This window comes from Cyanistes caeruleus, chromosome 7 (genome assembly GCF_971803275.1).
Source record: "Cyanistes caeruleus chromosome 7, bCyaCae1.hap1.1, whole genome shotgun sequence".
Taxonomy (NCBI): domain Eukaryota; kingdom Metazoa; phylum Chordata; class Aves; order Passeriformes; family Paridae; genus Cyanistes; species Cyanistes caeruleus.
Genome location: NC_141707.1, coordinates 2,191,581 through 2,209,700, shown reverse-complemented (window position 1 = coordinate 2,209,700; position 18,120 = coordinate 2,191,581). Strand labels below are relative to the sequence as shown.

The window sequence follows — 18,120 nt, the reverse complement described above, 5'->3', positions numbered from 1 at the left end:
GGCTTTAGTTGGTGGGCGGGCACATTAACGGATGGACAGAAGTGCAGGGGCGTGGTCTCCTCGGGCAGGGCGGGGGAGGGGGTCTCGATTGGCGGGGCCGTGGTGTGTGGGGCCTCGGGACTCTCGTTGGGGTGCGGGGGGGGTTCGGGTGCGTGGGTGCACCGCTGCCATGAGCGTGGCTCTGCGGAACGCGCAGCGCGCCGTGCCCGTGCGCCGGGCCCTGCTCCGCCGCGCCGTCTGCGCCCTGCGCGCCGCTCTGGGCGCCTCCCGCTTTGACGTGGGGCTGGTCTGCGCTGGCAACGCGTTGATGCAGCGTCTGAACGCCGCCTACCGACACTGCCCGGAGCCCACCGACGTCCTCTCTTTCCCGTTCCACCAAGTGGCGGCGGGGGAGCTGCCGCAGCCGCGCTGCCGCGAGGAGTACGACCTGGGGGACATATTCCTAGGGGTGGAATACATCCACCAGCAGTGCCGCAAAACCGGGGAGGATTTTGACGATGTCCTGACGGTGAGCCCCGCTCGGGCGTGGCGGGCGGGCACGGGATTCAGTCGGTAAGACGTGTGTTTTGCTTCTGTCCCCCGCGCAGGTGACGGCAGCCCACGGATTGTGCCACTTGCTCGGCTACCGGCACAACACGAAACGCGAGTGGGAGCAGGTGCGGGATGCCCTGGGACCGGGGAGGGTGTGCGGGGTCCGGCACGGGTTGGACTAGAGGCCCCGGTGATGGGAACCGGACCTCGCCCGGTGGTGACCGCCGCTGCTCCCGTAGATGTACCAGAAAGAAGCGCAAATCCTGGAGGAGCTGAACCGCCTGACAGGCTCCCGGCTGCGGCCCCTTACCGCCGGCCTCTACTGAGAGACCGAGAGGGGTTGGGGCTCTACCGGCGCCGCCCCGGACGTGGCGTGGGGATGGCGGCGCAGGGGATCGGCGGTCGCTGCTCCCCGGCGCTGCCGCTGCTGCTGCTCGGTCTGGCCGCTCTCGCTCTCCCGCCACCGCCCGCCGCCGCCTCCGAGCCGCCGCCCGCCGCCCTCTTGGCCGGCCACGCCGCCTCCTCGCTGCCCGCCGCCGCCGCCGCCCCGCGCACCAGGTGAGCAGCGGCGGACCCGCCGCGCCCGGCCTCGGTCCTGCCTGCTGGGGTCTCCCAGCGCTGTGCGGTGTCCCCTTGCACAGGCGACCCCCCGTGTCTTGGCCATCAGCTGGTAAGGAGCCTCCTTTGCCTGCTCGTGCTTTTTTATGTCGTTTTTTGGAGGGTGTCATCGCAGCTGTCCGAGGGCTATCATCCGTAGAATATCGTGAGTTGGAAGGGACCCCACAGGATCATCCAGCTCCCAGCTGCATTCTTTTCCCTTACTCCAGAGCTTGTCCTTCTGCCTTTGTGTCCAGCTTACAAGAGTTAGCCTGGTTGACATGCCAGTGGTTTCACTATTTTCACCACACACCCCATGTTACCCTCAGGATGAGCAAGACTCTTTGCTCCTTGACCCACTGTAAAAAAGGCTCCTGGCATGTGCACCTCGCCAGGAGACCCTAGTGGCCCTTCCAGCCCTGCAGCACATGCTGCTCCTACTTCCCCTACTTCTTCCCCTTCCAAGTACCACAAACTCAAAAAGAGAACCAGCTTCCTTCCCAACAGTTTTATTGCAAGATTGTAGGGTAAAAAAGAAAAATGTGTAATAGCCTCGATGTGTTCTCAAAAATAACAGTATTCCTTTGTTCTCCCCAGATATCTTTTGTATGATGTAAACCCCCCTGAAGGGTTCAACCTTCGCAGAGATGTCTATGTTCGCATTGCTTCCCTTCTGAAGACCCTGCGGAAAAGCGAAAACTGGGTGTTGGTTATGCCTCCCTGGGGCCGTCTTTATCACTGGCAGAGCCCTGACATCCTCCAGGTCCGGATCCCTTGGTCTGAATTCTTTGATATCCCAAGCCTCAACAGGAACATTCCTGTCATTGAATATGAGCAATTCCTTGCAGGTGTGGTATAGGATCATGCAATCTATGATTAACTAAATATTTGATATGGTTTCTTAATAGGTTTGTCCTTATAGGGGCTTTTATCCTTTTATGTGGAAAAAAAAATCTTAGTGGCAAGAGGAGGAGGGATGGGAAGGAGTTTTGCTGAGCTACCCAACCACTAGGATGGAATAACCCTATTTCATCCTATATGGATGAAATACTTGGCAGCTTGATTGATGTAGCACTGCTGTCCCCTCGACTTTGAGGACTTCTGAAGACAATTAATGCCTGTGATTAAAATCCCCCGTGGTATTTCTGTGTGATTTTGACCATAATGACAAGAACATAGGGAGAGAGGCAGGTTGTTGAATTACAGACAAGCCACCTTTTTCTGGATGTGGGGGCTGGACAGTAAAAGTTGTAAAGTGGATTCTTCTTTGAACTTACTTTGTTGTCATCGATGCTTCACATACTTGAAATACCCCTTGCTTTTTCTGTCTGAGAGAAAGGCTTTCCATAAGAAAGTGAAATAGGTTCCTTTTGGATTTAATGCCATGTTGAACTAATCGCCAAATGTTCAAATCTGCAGCAGTGTCACAGGCTTGTTCAGCAAAGGAAATAAAGGCCACCAAATGTCACACCTCTATAAAGAGGTCTGAAGGGAAAGCTGTTCCCTGCCTTCCAGGAAAATGCATGTAGAGACCCTAAAATTTAGGGGAAGAAGGCCTTGTACTAGGCATTTTTCTTGGAGGCACTTCTCCTGTGGCATCTGCTTACAACACTGAAAACCTGTGTGCTTTGTGGTGTGTTTTACCTAGCTGACAGTGATTCCCTTGTGTTTGGCACATTAAATCACACAGAGCTGGGTGGAATAGCAGGTGGTCACATTGCCTGTGACCCTTTTAGCTTTTCTGTCTCACACAGAACTTTCTTCCCTTTTTTATAGGGAAAACAGGGAACAGAGAGTAGTGTAATACTAGCATTTCTAGCAGATTTTTAACTGCCACTGATGCCTGTACATACCTTTGCAATGTAGGTTTTTATGCTTACAAGTCCTTTGCTTTGCCTTCTGCTCAGAGTCAGGTGGGCCATTTATTGAACAGATTTATGTGCTCCAAGGCTACGCAGAAGGATGGAAAGAAGGAACATGGGAAGAAAAAATAGATGAAAGGCCATGCATTGATCAGCTGATGTACTCCAGAGACAAACATGGCTACTACAGGTAACATGGAGCAGCCCTTCTGTCCTTTTCAGTTGTATTCAGAGAGATATTTGCCTGCTGTGAATATCTGGGGTTCACTCTTTTTAAAAAGCCCATCAGTAATAAAATGTTTTATTGGTATGAGAAGATCTACTTCTGTAAAGTTGTTGCTCCACAGAAAAGCAGCATTAAGGAGGTGGCTGGTTTGTTTGTATCATATGTAGTTTGTTTAGGATGTTTTGTTCTATATATGGCATTAACTTAAAATACAAGCCTGTGAGCTGATCCTTTGTGTTCCCTTTTAGGGGCTGGTTCTGGGGTTACGAGGAAACACGAGGCCTAAACGCCTCTTGCTTGTCTGTCCAAGGATCTGCCTCTATTGTGGCTCCTATCCTTCTGAAGAACACTTCAGCACAGTGAGTTGCCTTGTTTAACTACTTATTGTTATTTTTATTTATTGTTATTGTTACTTTTGTTGTATTATTGTAAAACCCCATTGCTGGGTGGGAGGAGTAGGGGGAATTTAAAGGTTTATTGAGATACTTCATCACTGAATTATTGTCCTCTGTTAAAATCATTTGAAAAGGGATTTACACTGTAAGAAACACTTAACTGTAAGTTAAGGTAAAGAACGCAGTGCTAAAACCGAAGAGTAGATAGCCTTGACCTCCTTTATATTCCCTCTCCGGCAGCTTTTGTGACTCCTACCTCCAAGGCAGCATCAAATATCCCTTAGATCATGCAGTGGAAAAGATGCTGAACCATCAGCTATTCCATATTCTACTCCACACCACATGTAATTTTACATCTCTGGCATATTCCCCCTCAGTAGTCTCCTCTGCAGTGGGAAGAGTTCTGGCTCCTTTAGTTGTTCTCCATGTAAAAGCCATTCCATACATTTGGCTGTCACTACTGCCAATCTCTGAACCTTTGCAGTTCAGCAGGATCCTGCAGGCTAAGCGTGAGTAAACCTGTTACATTGCAGTACAAGTGACATGCTCTCTCAAGTGCTCTCTTCTTTCTCTTCTAATTCTTGAGACACATGTTCCTTATTTTGACCTCTGAGTGTTTTCTCAATGTTTGCATCAAACTGTCCTCATTCCTGACCATCAAGACCTTTAGTTATTAGATGAAGCCAGGCTTGGGTTTGTTTTTTTTACTACACTCACTCCTATGTTAGATTTCATCTGCCACTTCATTGGCTGGTGATGAGACTTCCTTAATTCTTCATAGTTGGCCTTAGCTGCTCTGAGGAATTGAAAATAATTAAGCTGTGTCATCTGATTTCATGCCCTTCTGTAGGTTTAGAAATATGGTGAAGAGACCTTCCACGTGTGAACTCCTTCTGCAATGAGAACCATACATTTATCCTTGTCTCTAAACTTTTTTGTTGTTGTTTTTTGGTTTTTTTTTTATTCATGCAAGAACCTTTCTGTGCCAAGTTTTCTTAAAAGCCTTTAATGAAGGCTGTCAGGAAATGTTGTTAGGCAATGCCAGTGAGGTGTCCCTTACCTTCATCTGAGTCAGTGTCTTCAAACTACTCTGATTGGTCTGAGAGTTCTGATCTCTCATATTGCCCTTCTGGCTGGACAGCCAGTTGTGTGGTCTTAGGACTGAGCTTTTACCCTTCAAGTGTGGTCACTTCAAGGAAACTTCTCACTGCATTTGGATTAGTAACCTCATTCCCCTTCAATCTTCCTGTTAGATGCAGTGCTGCTTCTTCACCAGCACAGTCTAGTCTTTTTTCCAGGTAATTTAAAGCCTTCCATGCAGGTGTCCAGCTGATTATCAGCAGAGATAATCCAAAGTTGATTGGTTATTTGCTTCCTCTCTTTTTTGCAGGAGATGCAGATAATGACCTTGATTGTTTTGAGCAGAAGCATTTCTTTGTGTGTTGGCTTATCATCAGTGTGCTCACAAACTAAATCTACATCTCTTATGTTCCGGGATACTTGAAAATCTCAAAATCTCGTCTGCTTCTTAGAACTTGGATAGTGCAGTAAGGTTTCCAGTACACAATCCTGAACCATGTTTATCTATGAGAAACGCAAGCTACTGTCTAATACCACACATTTTGGTAATGTCTCTGTGTTCTTCTCTGTTGTTTTACTGTACGACATTTTATTCTGCATGTAGAAAACACTTTCTCTGGGTTTGTTTCCATGATCTTCTGCTTCCTCCCAGAGGCTGTCATGTGCTCTGAGGCTGAGCATTATCACACAGGTCACTTCTTCCCTTTGGGTCGCTCTCCCTGTCAGAAATCTTATTTCTCCTGAAGCAACTCTTGCAAGGACTGTGAGGGGTGATTCATGCTTGTTCCTGTTTAACTTTCAGAGTCAGGATACCATTTATTCAGGAACAGAGCAGGCACAGGGAGTGGCATGGTTCCCTTCTCTTCCCAGCAGACTGTGGGTCACAATTTGCCTTGTAGAGAACTAGAATGTGCCTCACAGGAGCCTGTCCCTCATTCCCCACTCTCCCTTTGCAAACAGATCATAATCTGCATTTTATCCTAGCAAATGTATAAAGAAACATCATAATGTCAATTCTATTCCTAAGGGAACTGCACTCAGTTTTACAATTTTCAATAGGTCAGTGATGTTAGACAGAGCTGAAAACCTTCTTCATGACCACTACGGAGGGAAAGATTATTGGAATGTGAGTATTTTACAGATAGCTTCTCAAGACTTTTTACTTGACTCTGCTAAAAAAATTAGTAACCAATGTGTGCTTCAGCTTTGCCTTAGGATTTTTGTCTTGTAAGTAACTTTTGTCTTCTGTTTCAGCAATGTGTACTAGCATGGTTTTCAGGCTGCTGTGGATTAGTGTGACACAGGAATTTGTCCTGCTGTCTTGTGCCTAAAGGCCCAGTGCTGCAGGGCGTGGTGATTAAAAGACCTCCCCTATACAACACCTCTACAAACAGAAGGCAGCAGTTTCTTATGTAGTCAGCCTCAAGATTAGTCTTTTCAAAAGAATTCTATGAAGTGCTCATTATTGTCCCAAATCCCTCCCCATTTGCTTTAAAGGTGAAATTCCCATGGGTTTCAGGCAAAGGTCTATGGTAAAATAATTTCTGTCATAAAGGTTTTAAGGAAATGTTAAGGTCCAGACACAGGAGAATGGAACATGGTATGGAGTGGTTGATATAGTTAAAATTCCTAAGAGAAACTGATTCCCATGGTATTAAAAAACAAATTACACATACCTCAGTCTTAGAAGCATCTGGCTCTTCACTTGGAATATGGGATGTTTTCAGAAGTGGACCAAACAGTAGTTTGCTAGCTATGAATTGTTCATTGAGAGTGACCTCTCAAAGAAAGAAATGCAGCCCAGGTACCATGCTGGAGTACGACTTGTCCTGTAAAAGCAGACATGAAATCCACATGGCCCCATAACACACATTTCGTAGCAGTGGCACTTTAAACATGGCCCCAGTGGTTTTGTCTGATGCCAAATCAGAAATTTACTCACTGCAGCCTGGGCCCAGGGCCTCTTCTCTTTTTTCCATGCTCCTCTGAGAAGCATCTCTCCTTTCTCTATTTCTTTGCAAAGAGGGAGAAATTGGGATTTCCTTTGTTTTTTTGCCTGTTAGTAAAAAGGCCGCTTGTGGCTATGTGCACTGGCAACTTTATCACGGAATCTTAGAGATTATTATTGACAGGTTAAGGAAATAATTCCTTTTTTGTCACTTTTCCACTGAATTTCATAGGCATGTCTGTGGCTAGATGCCTAATATATTTAAAGCAGGTTTTATTCCTACAGGTGTTTTGCATGCTAAAGTGTTTGCCCAGCTTTTGTTTCCAAAAGTAAGGTATATTGCTAGGGTGTTTAATTTGGTATATTATATGTTCTGTTGTGTGAATAACTGCAGTGTCCTCCTTATACCTGTGTATTGCAGGGACAGGTGAGTATGCTGGTTATAAAGGTGATGATAATTAGAAATAAGCTGTTTAAGCTTGGATAAACGTCTAGAAATCATTGCTTAGGGTACTGCATAGATGTACCAGAAGTAACTGCATCCTGGAAGTGCTGTGTGTGTGAAACTGTCTGCACCGACTCATTTTTAGCTCCTTTTTCTGACTCAGTGTCTGCTCCTATTCCAACAGACCCGTCGGAGCATGGTGTTTGCTAAACACCTCCGCATGGTAGGAGATGAGTTTAGGAAGAAATACCTTCAATCCACCGACGAGGTAGACAGGACTCAGTACAAGGAGGACTGGACACAGATGAAGGTAAAGTCCTTAACAGTGGATTTATTCCCCATAACAAATACTTCATTTGTGTACTCCTGGCTGTGTGCTGCTAGGCATGTTGGAAGGTACATGTGAGTGACTCTTCTGCTCATGTCGAGGTGGACACGTGTGTTCCTCATGGACCTTCTCCCTGCCTGACACGAGCTAATAGAGTCTGCCAAGGTGTGCCTGACTAGTTCTGATGGCCAGATCTTTGTTGTCCTCATTTCAGTGAGGGAAACTTGAATTTCTTCTTGTATTCAGCACTACGTGTGGGTGTAAAGTTCAGCTGCCAACTGCTAGTTGAGGATTGATTTGGTCAAGGAGAGAAATTTGTGCTTAGGAAGATTTAGCACTCCAGTTTCTCTTGTATGTCAGAGGCCATCCAAGATCTAAATGTTGCAGCAAGTGTCCCAAGTTACTTCCAGTCTGTACTTAAAAATTTCTGTCTGCAACTGGAGTCATTCTGTGCCTTATCCAGAGATGATGCGTTCTGGCTTTTCAGTGTGAACAGTGATCCTCCCAAGTCCTTTAAGACTTTTGATCTTTCCCTCATAGGTTAAGACTGGCACAGCTCTAGGTGGCCCATACCTTGGGGTTCATCTCAGAAGGAGAGACTTCATTTGGGGTCACAGAGAAGATGTGCCTTCCCTGCAAGGAGCAGTAAAGAAAATCCACAGCCTATTGGAGAGGCTTAAACTCGAAAAAGTTTTTATAGCCACTGATGCTGTTGAGGAAGGTAGGCAGATCGCAGTCATTTCAGGGTTGGTAACTTTTGACAATGAGTGCAGCAATTGCCACTGGCTCCCCTCCCTGGCTGCAATACTGTAAATTTTAGTAGCTGTATTCTAAAATTTGTTGATTTGGTGATTTTGGTGTCACATGCTCTGTAACTGTTCACCCAGGGTTCCCTTAAACAAACACATTGAGTGGCAGCAGCGAGTTGCTCTTCATAATGTAGAGATAAATTTGTATGCTTCCTTTTTTAAGAGATTGAACTGCTCAAGAAACTGCTGCCCGAGATGGTGAGGTTTGAAGCCTCTCTGGAGGAGCTGGAACTCTATAAGGATGGGGGCTTGGCTGTGATTGACCAGTGGATTTGTGCGCATGCAAGGTAGCAAATCTGACTTTAATTTCAGCCAAAGCTTAATGTCATTGTCACAAAACTGAGTATGATTTTTGGCCCATGGTTGTTTACAAATTGTGTGAGACATTATATAATTGGTTATATATTATATATATTATCTCTTATATTATCAGTTATATGATTGAGATGTGTCTAGTAGATGTATAATGGTTATATTGTGTGTGTATATGATGATTTCATTATCATATCATTTCACTGAACAGTGAAGTTTATTGGACTGAAATCTAATTGCTTGCATTTTAAAAACTTGCCCCCCCCCAAACCCTTTTTGATTTTTTTTCACAGGTATTTTATAGGCACCTCTGTTTCAACATTTTCCTTTCGAATCCACGAGGAACGGGAGATCTTGGGATTTGATCCAAAAACAACTTACAACCGATTCTGTGGTGAAACAGAGAAAAACTGTGAGCAGCCTACTCACTGGAAAATTGTATATTAAGCACAGAGAAACACAAAGGTTTTTAATACTGTTAGAGTTCAAAATAATAAGGAAGAATGATGGGGAATTATTTGCCTTGGAACAAAGTATGACCCAGTCCTGTACTCTCAGCTCCTGCTCCCCTTCCAGCATGGGTGTGACATGGGGTAGCTGTACACTCCAGTGTCTCTGGACCTCACAGCATTTCTATGTGGCTGCTGCACCTGGGTCCCCAGTATGTCCTGCTCTGGTTGCCTTCCTTGAGTGGTCCCATGGTCGCACTGTATTAGGAATGGCGATGGTGACAACACAGACTCTAAAGCTTATTTGCAAAAGAGAGCGTGTTTTATTCTTCAAGATCCTTTTTTATAGTCAGTTCCAAAAGGGTCCAAAGGGGTAAACTTGCATTGGCCATCAAACCAACACATCACCGTCATTAGACAGTTAGGAACAGTGCCCCTCGACTGTTTCTTGCAAGTAAGCAACAAGGAGGCAAACAGCACCTGCAAAGGTTGTTTCCCTTCTCCAAGGGCTGTTTGAGCTCCTCCTCACAATTTCTCAGGCCACACTTTCTCGGGCCAATGTGGGAAAGTTATGTGACTTAGTTTCACACAGATACTATGCTACCTGCCTGATCTTTTACATTTAACATCCACAGTCCCATGTGCACCAAGTGGGTTGCTCCAGCCCACAGGGGCCTCTTGGCTGCAGAGCTTGATGATGGGAGGCAGCAAAGCAATGGCCAGGATGTGGCCGTTGAAACCAGCCTCATCTGCTGGAGCGTATCTTTCTTACCTGTCCATGGTTCTCTCTGTGGGTCTGTGGTCATTTTTTAACTCCAGGGCTGGGGGACCTGGCCATGTCACCAGGAGTGCTCGTGCTGGGAGCACCAGTCTCTACCTAGGGAGGAACTAAGCTGCCACCAAAATAAAAGAGGGGGGTGTGGTGCTGCTCCCACTCCCTTTGGGGACTCACCTTTCATGTGAAGGCACGTTGCCTAGCGGAGAAAGAGGTTGGTACCTGGTGGAGAAGGGCCAAGATTCCATTTCCCCAAGGCAGCTCCCTCCTCTGCCTGCTGCAGCAGGCTCCTCTCCCAGGGCTGGGAGAGGAGGGTGGGTGTGTTCAGCACTGCTGCTGGAATGGGGGCAGAGCTGGTGGCCCTCTCAGGAGAGGGTCCTGGTTGCTTCAGGGCCTTGCTTCTCCACTGCTTTGTGTCCACAAAGGAAAGAGATGCAAGAAGGCAGCACCACCACCACAGCCCTGTACCCAGGAGTACATCAGCCTTCCCCACAGTGAAGGTGGTTCAACTCTTAAAAGTGGGTAGTAAACTCAGCACCACTGCATATCTACAGAACAGCATTTTATCCACAGGGGGCGTCTGACACTCATTGCCCATTATGTGTCTGGAGGAGTTCAGGGGCTCATTTCACATCTCCACAAGTGGGTCCAGAACCAGACATACAGAGCAACACCAGATTCTCACAGTGTACCAATAGAAACAGACATCTAGAAGAAAAAATCTAAATGTAAAAATCAAGATGTTGGTGCACGCTGATACAGTATTTCTGTTTTCGAGCTCAGCAGGTATATTCTTTCCTCCTTCCCTTCTTGTGTAAGCCCCCTGTAATTTCATTACATTTGGCTTTTGTCATCTATTTTTAGCTGAATAGTACTGATGGTGTCAGTCATACTGTGTCCAGGATTCATCTCTAAGTCAGCCCTGCTGCTCAGACCTCAGCACATCAGGGAGTAACGTGCAACTCCTGGTGGTCCCAATTGCAGCAAAGTTTCAGCCAAGGGTTTCATGTGTCCCCTTGCTGCTGGGTGGTGTCCTGCAGTGCCCCTTCATCACTTTTGAGAGTGCCTCCAGCTGAGGTATCAGGCTGCTGGACTGGGCTTTCCAGTGAGATCCAGCTCCAAACAGAATTTGGGAAATAGCCTCCAAAATGTTTTAGGATCATACCTCTGAAATGGCTCCAAAGGGCAACAGCTCCAGCACAAATCTGTCCCAGCCCTGGCTCACTGACACACACAAGAAGCCAAGTGGGCTGGGCTCCTCACTCCTCTGCCACCTCCTCCAGCTCCCACCCGAGGGAAATGGAGGGAAACACAGAAGCATCAGGGCAGAACAGTCGGCTGAGCTGCCTGAGCCTTTTTCCTGCATCTTTTGGGTGGAAGCTTGGGCTTTTTGGGCAGACGGTGCCCCTGTAAGCTCAAGGCTCATTTAACCTTGGTGCACGATTTCATGAAGACAGGCTGGGAGAGGACTTTGTCTTGCTGCTGTACTGGGGAAGGGAATGTGGGAGGTTCCTGCAAAGTCCTCGTGGAAGTTGGAATGTCTGAGGATATTGGTGTACCAGTTCTCAGGGATGAACCTCGCTCCTGGCTGTCTGTAGATGCATGTATAGTGTAGGAGTATAATGGGCGCATGGGGGAGACTTCTCTAAACCAGGCTGCTCTTGGGATAAGCAGTTTATTATGTGGTGGAAGAGATCCGTTTACGCTGCCAGCCACAGTGTAAATGTGGTTAAAGGGAGAGAGAGTGGAAAGAGGGGGTCGAGAGCATCAGAGTGGTAGGTAATTATGGGGGTAGAGAGAAGGGCAAGGGGGGAAATCAAGAAAGATTAAGAGAGTGAAGTTCTTGTTACAATACATTACATTACATCTTTTTCTATGGTGAATATTCTAATTCCCAGTAACTAACCAGTACATGACACACATTCTATAGAATTTACATATAGCCTATAAGAACTACTACATTGCCATAAAGTGTTACATTTTAAACTCTAAAAGCTATTCTTTAAATTCTTCCCTTGCTGCTCCAACCTTTGGATTCACTGTCAGCAGAAGGGTATTGTTCAATCAGCAGGGATTCTCCTTCAGCTGGCTAGGCTGTTGTTCTTTGGTTATATAGTGACTAGCACTCAGTATCCTATAGGTCAAAGCTAGTTTTCATTTCTATTTTGATTATAGGTTTCATATTTTCAGAATCTTTTGCTAAACAATTATATTTATAAGGTTTCCCTGTTTCATCTTCTCTAACAGTATAGAACATGCTGTTTCATTTTTTGGCATGATTTCCTATGTGTAATTGGTTTTTTTAGTCAAGATAACATCATGGAGAGGCTTGTTTGTATTTGAGGTAGAATTAAATGAAATCTGTTTTTTTTATAGTCTTTTAATCTGTATTATTGGGATTTTATTTTTGTTTATTGTATGTAGAGCTTCAGATTGGCTAGGGCCAGCAAGCTCGGCTGCTGGAGTCTGGCGTGTTAATTTATTTAGATGGCTTTTGTTAGATTCAGTTTTTAATTTTTGAAGGTTTTTAATTATTATTTAGTTTATTTTATTATTTAGGTTTGAAGGTGGTTTTTAAGAATGGATTGTATAATTTTATTTAGTTTTCAGTTGCTGTATGATAAAGGATATGGTCTACTTCTTCAGTGTTGCACTTTTTAGTTTAGGTGTTCATAAGTTTAGACTTTTTTCCATTTTGGTAGTTTTTATTAGTTTTACTTTTGGGGACATGAGCATTTATATGGTGGGTGTTTATAGGCAATTTTTTACTTCATTCAGTTAGTGATACTAATTTTTTAAAACTTTACATTGATTTTTTTAATGTTTTTAATATCTTTTGTTATTTTAAAAATTATTTTAATAGAGTATTGGTTATGATTTGTGAATTACTATAAAGGTAGAGCTTTGGGGTTTTTTTTTTTAGTAATCTTTAGGGTCATTTGTACAGTTTTGAGTTTAGTGAGCTGGTTTCATTTATTTTTTTACGGTATTTTGTTAGTAGCTATTTCATTTTAAATGTATATTTGAGTTTTTTTTGGTTTTTGAAATACTTTTTTTGGAGAAGTTTATGTTTAAAACATATGGGATTTTGGGGCTAGGTATACTTGGATTTTTTTTATTTATAGTTAGGTTTATTTTTTGTTTTTAGTAGGGTTAAATGTTGTGATTTTTTTGTTCCATTAGCAATAGAAATAGCTTTTGATTTTATATGGTATGGGGGGATTAGTGTGTACTACATACTAGAGTCCCCTTAGGCTTTAGATTTTTGTGGCTCTGATGTGTAGGGTTAATGAATTGATATGGTTTAAAATATAAATAAGTAAATATAAATAAAAAATAAATAGAAAATTATAAGTGTATAGAATAATTATAATCATGTAAATATTAAATATAACTATAAATATATAAATAATCTATAAATTATACACTATTATTAAGATATATTACATATTAGTATAATATATGTAAAATATATAACATATAAATATGATTATAAATATGAACATGAAAAATATAAATAGAAAAAGTTATTGAAATATAGGTTAAAATAAAGTTATTGCTTTTATTTGGTTAGATGCAGGATTTTTTTTATAAAAATATAAATATTTTTATATATAATAAATATATAAAGATATATGCATCTGTACACAAAATACAAGTCATAGAAATATATTAAAATAGATATATATATTATGAATAATATATGTATATACATTATTATACTGTATACTAGTTATTATATATGTTCTATATATAAATACAGAATATAAATATAAATTATGAATATAAAGATGATTAAAATAGATATAATAAATATTACATAATAAACACAAATATATAATATATATTATATATTAATATATATTATATTAATATATATATAAATTATATCTATAAAAAATAAGTAAATATCGTTTAAAATAAGGAGCTTTTTAGTTTTGGTCGGGGTTTTTTTGGGCATTTCTTTTAGAGGATTTTTTGGAAGGGGATTGCACACGTTGTTTTTTGCCTCCTTTCTCTGCCTGTTCCCTGAAGCGCACCGCAGCCCCGGGTGAGCTCGGCGGCAGCGCCGCTGCCTTGTGGCCACAGAGCGGCACTGCCGCTGTCCCCTGAGCCAGCGCCCCACCTCCTCGCCGGTGAGTGGCGGGGAGGGAGCGGCAGCGGGGGGCTCTGCAGCTGCCGAGCGTGGGAAGGGCGAGGGGCGGCAGCGAGGTTCATCCCTGAAAAGAAGGAGCAGCAGCAGCGAGTGGGGCGGTATCTGTAAATAGAGGGGAAGGGTGAAGGAGAGTTAGGTGAAACAGAGAAATTAAGAATTAGGAATCATTTGTAAAATTGCTTTGCATAAAATGAACGGCTACAAAACCCGTGTGAAATGCTGACTGTTCCCATAATAGCAGGAAGAGAACAAAGACTATAGGATAAGGTAAGGAGCTGGAATACGTAAACAGGATACAAGCCTAAATGCGCTATAGGATGAGGGGCTTACTTGAATTCTTTTGGACCCCTAAGCCAGAGGAAATGGAAAGAGGGGGCTCAAAAGAACTGAAGGGAGCATGCACAAGGAGTCAAGGTAAAAAGTTCAGCTGAAGGAAAAATGCTGACTTCAGCCCCAAAGACCCCCAGAAGACCACCAGAGTGACCAGCAAGGAGCAGTGCACCGCTGCAAATAGGCATGGAACTAATTTTAATACTAAGCAAGGACAGGCAGGGTTAGCAAATGAATATGTATTAGGCATACGGTGTAATCCTACTTTGTAGAGAATAAAAAGGGAGAAACAAATCTCCAAGGTGTGCATGCCTTTGGAGGAGATATCCCCAATGCTGAATAAATTTATACCTATTCTTATAACTACTCTGCGAGTTATAGGAGTCCTTTCTATTCCGCATATCACAGCCCCGAGGACTTCTGCTGCAGGCCTGGGAGACATTTTGGGGAAGCACCAGATGAGCCGGGTGTCAGGAACACGGCGGCTGCCTCGGGGCTGCTTATGGCCTCTGACACCCACTTCCTCAGGTCTTCCCACCACCCCAGTCCCTCATGGGCCTCCTGTCCCCTTGGAGCCTCCAGCCTCCACACATCCCCCTCACGCCTTCCCACGGCCTTGTCCCGTCAGGGCCTCCACGCTCCCTCATCCATTTACAGCCTCCCAGTGCCCTGTTCCCTCAGCGTCTCCCCCGGCGTGGCCCGGCAGCAGCGCCGCAGCCCCACAGGAGCTCCAGAGGAGCTGCATCAAGAGGCACCTGGGAGCCCTCAGCAACACAGCCAGCACCACACGGGCACGAGGACACAGATGGCGCTTCCCGGCTGGGACAGGGCTTGTGCCTTCAGCAGAACTGCCCAAGGCCAAGGGCTTCTGGCCATTTTCCCTGCACCGCTGCACGCCTGGGCAGCTTGCCGAGCACAAGCACCCTTCTCCCCCTCTTCTCCTATGCCCTGTGCACCATGGGCAGCAAAAGAAAGGTGAGACTGCCTATTATAACATATACTATATTTATATACATAAGAAAAACGAAAAGAAGAAAGGAACAATGCTGCAGAAAAGGAAAGTCCCCGCTCTCTCAGGTGGCCCCAGCAGACACAGCCTGCCAGATCAGTTGCCAGCAGAGCTCCAGCAGCGCAGCCAGCGGAGACCCAACAGACGAGGCCGTGTCCTCCATGCCCTGCGCAGCTGACCTTGCAGGTTTTCAAAGATGGAATATCGAGCTCTCTCTATAGCCTGGACGATGTACAGTGTTTGAACTGCGAGGTTTCCGATGGCGGGGCTGCTGTCATCCACCATGTTCTCAAGGGCTGGAAGAGAGAAGAACAGAGATCCCAGACCTGCCCGGGCCCACAGAGAGCCCCCTGCCAGGGCCATCCCAGCCGGCTCTTGTCATGGGCAGCAGGGACCAGGGACCGAGGGGGATCAGCCCGAAGCTGCTGGCCACGAATGCCCCACAAGCCCCTGAAATCTCGGTGTGCTCTGCCCACACTGCCCCTCATCCGCACATTGAGCAGAGCCCTCCGCAGACAGGCCAGGACTTGCAGCTCCCCCCACCAGCCCCGCTGACAGCTCCATGCCCTCACTCACATTGGTAAATGAGCTGCAGCTCTTTCTTCTGCCCCCTCAGGAGCCGCCCGGCAATCCCTGGGAACACAGAGCCTGTCAGGGCCCCGGCAGCACAGCTCCCTGCCAGCGGCGCTGCCAGCCCTGTGGCCACACGCCCTCCCGCCCCGGCAGGGCTCAGCCCCAGCCCTTGCCGCATCCTGACTCAGCCCAAGGGCACGGCTGCCAGAGGCCGGCAGCAGCAGCCCCGAGGGCAGCCGGGGCTCCAGGGCGCCGGGCCCGGGTGCCGCTGCCGGGACAGCAGCAGCCGGGGCTGGGGCCGAGCTGCGGCGGGGCGGGGAGGGAGCCCGGGCTCGTGGCTCACCGATGAACCTGACGGCCGCCGCTCGCAGGGGCTCCTGCGGGCTATCCAGATATGGCAGAGCCCGGCGCAGGTGCTCGGCCGCTCGGCTCTCGTCCTGTGCCAGCTGCAGAGAGCGGCAGGAGGGAAGGGTCGGTGCGGGCTCTGCCCCTCGGCCGGGCGCTGCCTGCGGCCAGCCCCGGCCTCCCGTGCCGGCCCAGCCCTGAGGCACCGGGCAGCAGCCGCTGGCGCCGGGCTCTGGAGGGGGCAGAGGGCCGGCTGCTGCCCAGGGAGCCGCGGTGCCGCCCCGCCCCGCAGCCCCAGTGGCTCGGGGCTCCGTCGGCAGCCGGCTCGGGGCCACAGGAGCCTGGAGAAGAAGCCGTGTGGCCCCCGGCTACGGCATTGGGCAGGGGCCCAGCTGCCAGCCCCATACACCGAGCGCCGGGGACAGGGGGCTTCTCCAGGCTAAGGCTGGGCCTTCCAGGCCGTCCTTACCAGGCACTCAGTGATCATCCACAGCTTCTTCTTCTTCACAGGTCTTTCAAGATCTGTCCTCTTCAGCAACTCAGCCGCACAAAGCAGCGCTGCCCAAGAAGCCTGGAGAGCAGCAGAGACCCGCAGATGGCTCCACAAGCCAGGGCACAGGAGCCGCATTCGTGTGCCAAGGCCTGCAGGAGGCTGCAGCCGGCAAAGTGCCAGGCCTGCAGGAGGCAGCCGAGCCCCCTCCCCGGGTGACAGCAGCAGCCCGGGAGTCCTCACCTCTGCCACCTGCTGCTTCTCGTCGTGGCAGTGGAAGAAGAGTGGCAGCAGGCTGTGGTGCACGTGTGACTTCAGGGCCTTTTTTTCCTTTTCCGTTAGAACAGTCATCAGGGATCGGAAAAATAATATGGACACCAGCTGCACCTGGCTATTATCCTATATGAAAGAAAGCAAAAAAGACCTCAGCCCCCAGTCGTGGGGCTCAGCAGGGCACAGGCCTGTGAATCCCCAGGGCACCAAGTGTCCAGGCAGCAGCCAGTGGCCTCGGCTGGGGGCACAGAGCCTTACGTGATCAAAGAGTGGCAAGAGCGCCTCAGCCAGCTGCAGGGCAATGGGGCTGGGTATCACCATGCCCTTGTCCAAAACTATAAAGCTGAGCACCATGATAGTCATCCGAACTATCTGTCCATCTGCATCCCACAGGAGTGCCACAAGACTTTCAGTCAGGCTCCTCATTTTTTCAGCCTGTGTGGAAGACAAGTCTGTGAAATGCCACCCTGCTGCTGCCACAGGGCCAAGAGGCCAAAGGCCTGTCCCAAAGCACTCAGGCAGCTGAAGCGGGAGGCAGGAGAGCTGGCAGCAGCTGCCTCGGTGCCCGAAGCCCAGCCGAGCCCAAGTGACTTCGTTCCCCGGCGCAGCTCCAGCCACTGCCCACTTCTCACCATTGAGGGATCAATCAACTTGAAAAGGGCCGTGAGTGCCAGGTGACGCTTGTCCCTGCACTCGCTACTCAGGTGCCTTGAGAAGATTTCCAGGACTCTGTTAGCACTGTGTTCACTCAAGTCCAGGTAGTCCAGGATCTGAAAGGCACAGGGCAGTGACAGGGGAGCGAGCCGGCAGGAACCGCACAGGAAACAGGGCCCAGGTGGCAGCACAGGGCATGGGCACCGTCCCAGGCAGCTGCAGCTATGAGAGGGCAGAGAGGTGGCAGGCAGCTCTGCAGGGAGGCAGTTTTGGCCATCAGGCTCACCTCCATAAGGAATGCCAAGGCAGGCAGATCCCAGCGTGCCTCCTGTGTGCTGAGCAGCTGGAGCAGGTAGGGAATGATGCGGGAACACAAGGGGATAGAGGCAGACAACATCTCCCTGACAGGGTGAAAAAGTAGCCAAGACTGTGAGCCAAGGGGACAAACATCTCCCAGGACTGATTCACAGAGTTCTGATCTTTGACCACCATCTTGCAAGGGAACCTGGGCCCTTTCGGAGATGACTTCTTGT

At 47.4% G+C, this 18,120-nt stretch overlaps 3 protein-coding genes across 3 annotated transcripts; 2 read left to right on the top strand and 1 right to left on the bottom strand.

Annotated features, from left to right (window-relative positions):
- Positions 1-70: 70 nt before the first annotated feature.
- YBEY (ybeY metalloendoribonuclease) lies at positions 71-890 on the top strand. The gene is made up of 3 exons (XM_086898817.1): positions 71-508; positions 588-656; positions 771-890. Exons 1-3 carry the CDS (start codon positions 170-172, stop codon positions 855-857), a joined length of 495 nt encoding a protein of 164 aa, XP_086754943.1. The 5' UTR covers positions 71-169; the 3' UTR covers positions 858-890.
- Positions 891-905: 15 nt separating this feature from the next.
- Positions 906-10,647, top strand: POFUT2 (protein O-fucosyltransferase 2). The gene is made up of 9 exons (XM_086898816.1): positions 906-1,089; positions 1,726-1,976; positions 3,036-3,180; positions 3,465-3,575; positions 5,751-5,817; positions 7,269-7,394; positions 7,953-8,133; positions 8,385-8,508; positions 8,827-10,647. The coding sequence occupies exons 1-9, from the start codon at positions 911-913 to the stop codon at positions 8,978-8,980; spliced, it is 1,338 nt and encodes a 445-aa protein (XP_086754942.1). The 5' UTR covers positions 906-910; the 3' UTR covers positions 8,981-10,647.
- Positions 10,648-15,229: 4,582 nt separating this feature from the next.
- Positions 15,230-17,072, bottom strand: LOC147652060 (uncharacterized). The gene is made up of 5 exons (XM_086897845.1): positions 16,904-17,072; positions 16,640-16,741; positions 16,169-16,271; positions 15,829-15,885; positions 15,230-15,548 (listed from the first exon to the last, which is right to left on the bottom strand). The coding sequence occupies exons 1-5, from the start codon at positions 17,009-17,011 to the stop codon at positions 15,349-15,351; spliced, it is 570 nt and encodes a 189-aa protein (XP_086753971.1). The 5' UTR covers positions 17,012-17,072; the 3' UTR covers positions 15,230-15,348.
- Between the last annotated feature and the right edge of the window lie 1,048 nt (positions 17,073-18,120).

Bases quoted from the DNA above. Each gene is read 5' to 3' on its own strand.
- YBEY (XM_086898817.1), top strand. From the start codon at position 170: ATGAGCGTGGCTCTGCGGAACGCGCAGCGCGCCGTGCCCGTGCGCCGG. The intron at 509-587 runs GTGAGCCCCGCT...TCCCCCGCGCAG, and splicing joins ATTTTGACGATGTCCTGACG to GTGACGGCAGCCCACGGATT. The intron at 657-770 runs GTGCGGGATGCC...CTGCTCCCGTAG, and splicing joins CGAAACGCGAGTGGGAGCAG to ATGTACCAGAAAGAAGCGCA.
- POFUT2 (XM_086898816.1), top strand. From the start codon at position 911: ATGGCGGCGCAGGGGATCGGCGGTCGCTGCTCCCCGGCGCTGCCGCTG. The intron at 3,181-3,464 runs GTAACATGGAGC...GTTCCCTTTTAG, and splicing joins GACAAACATGGCTACTACAG to GGGCTGGTTCTGGGGTTACG. The intron at 5,818-7,268 runs GTGAGTATTTTA...CTATTCCAACAG, and splicing joins GAGGGAAAGATTATTGGAAT to ACCCGTCGGAGCATGGTGTT.
- LOC147652060 (XM_086897845.1), bottom strand. From the start codon at position 17,011: ATGACTGTTCTAACGGAAAAGGAAAAAAAGGCCCTGAAGTCACACGTG. The intron at 16,742-16,903 runs GTGAGGACTCCC...GCTGCTCTCCAG, and splicing joins AGAAGCAGCAGGTGGCAGAG to GCTTCTTGGGCAGCGCTGCT. The intron at 15,549-15,828 runs GTGAGTGAGGGC...TCTCTCTTCCAG, and splicing joins GCTGCAGCTCATTTACCAAT to CCCTTGAGAACATGGTGGAT.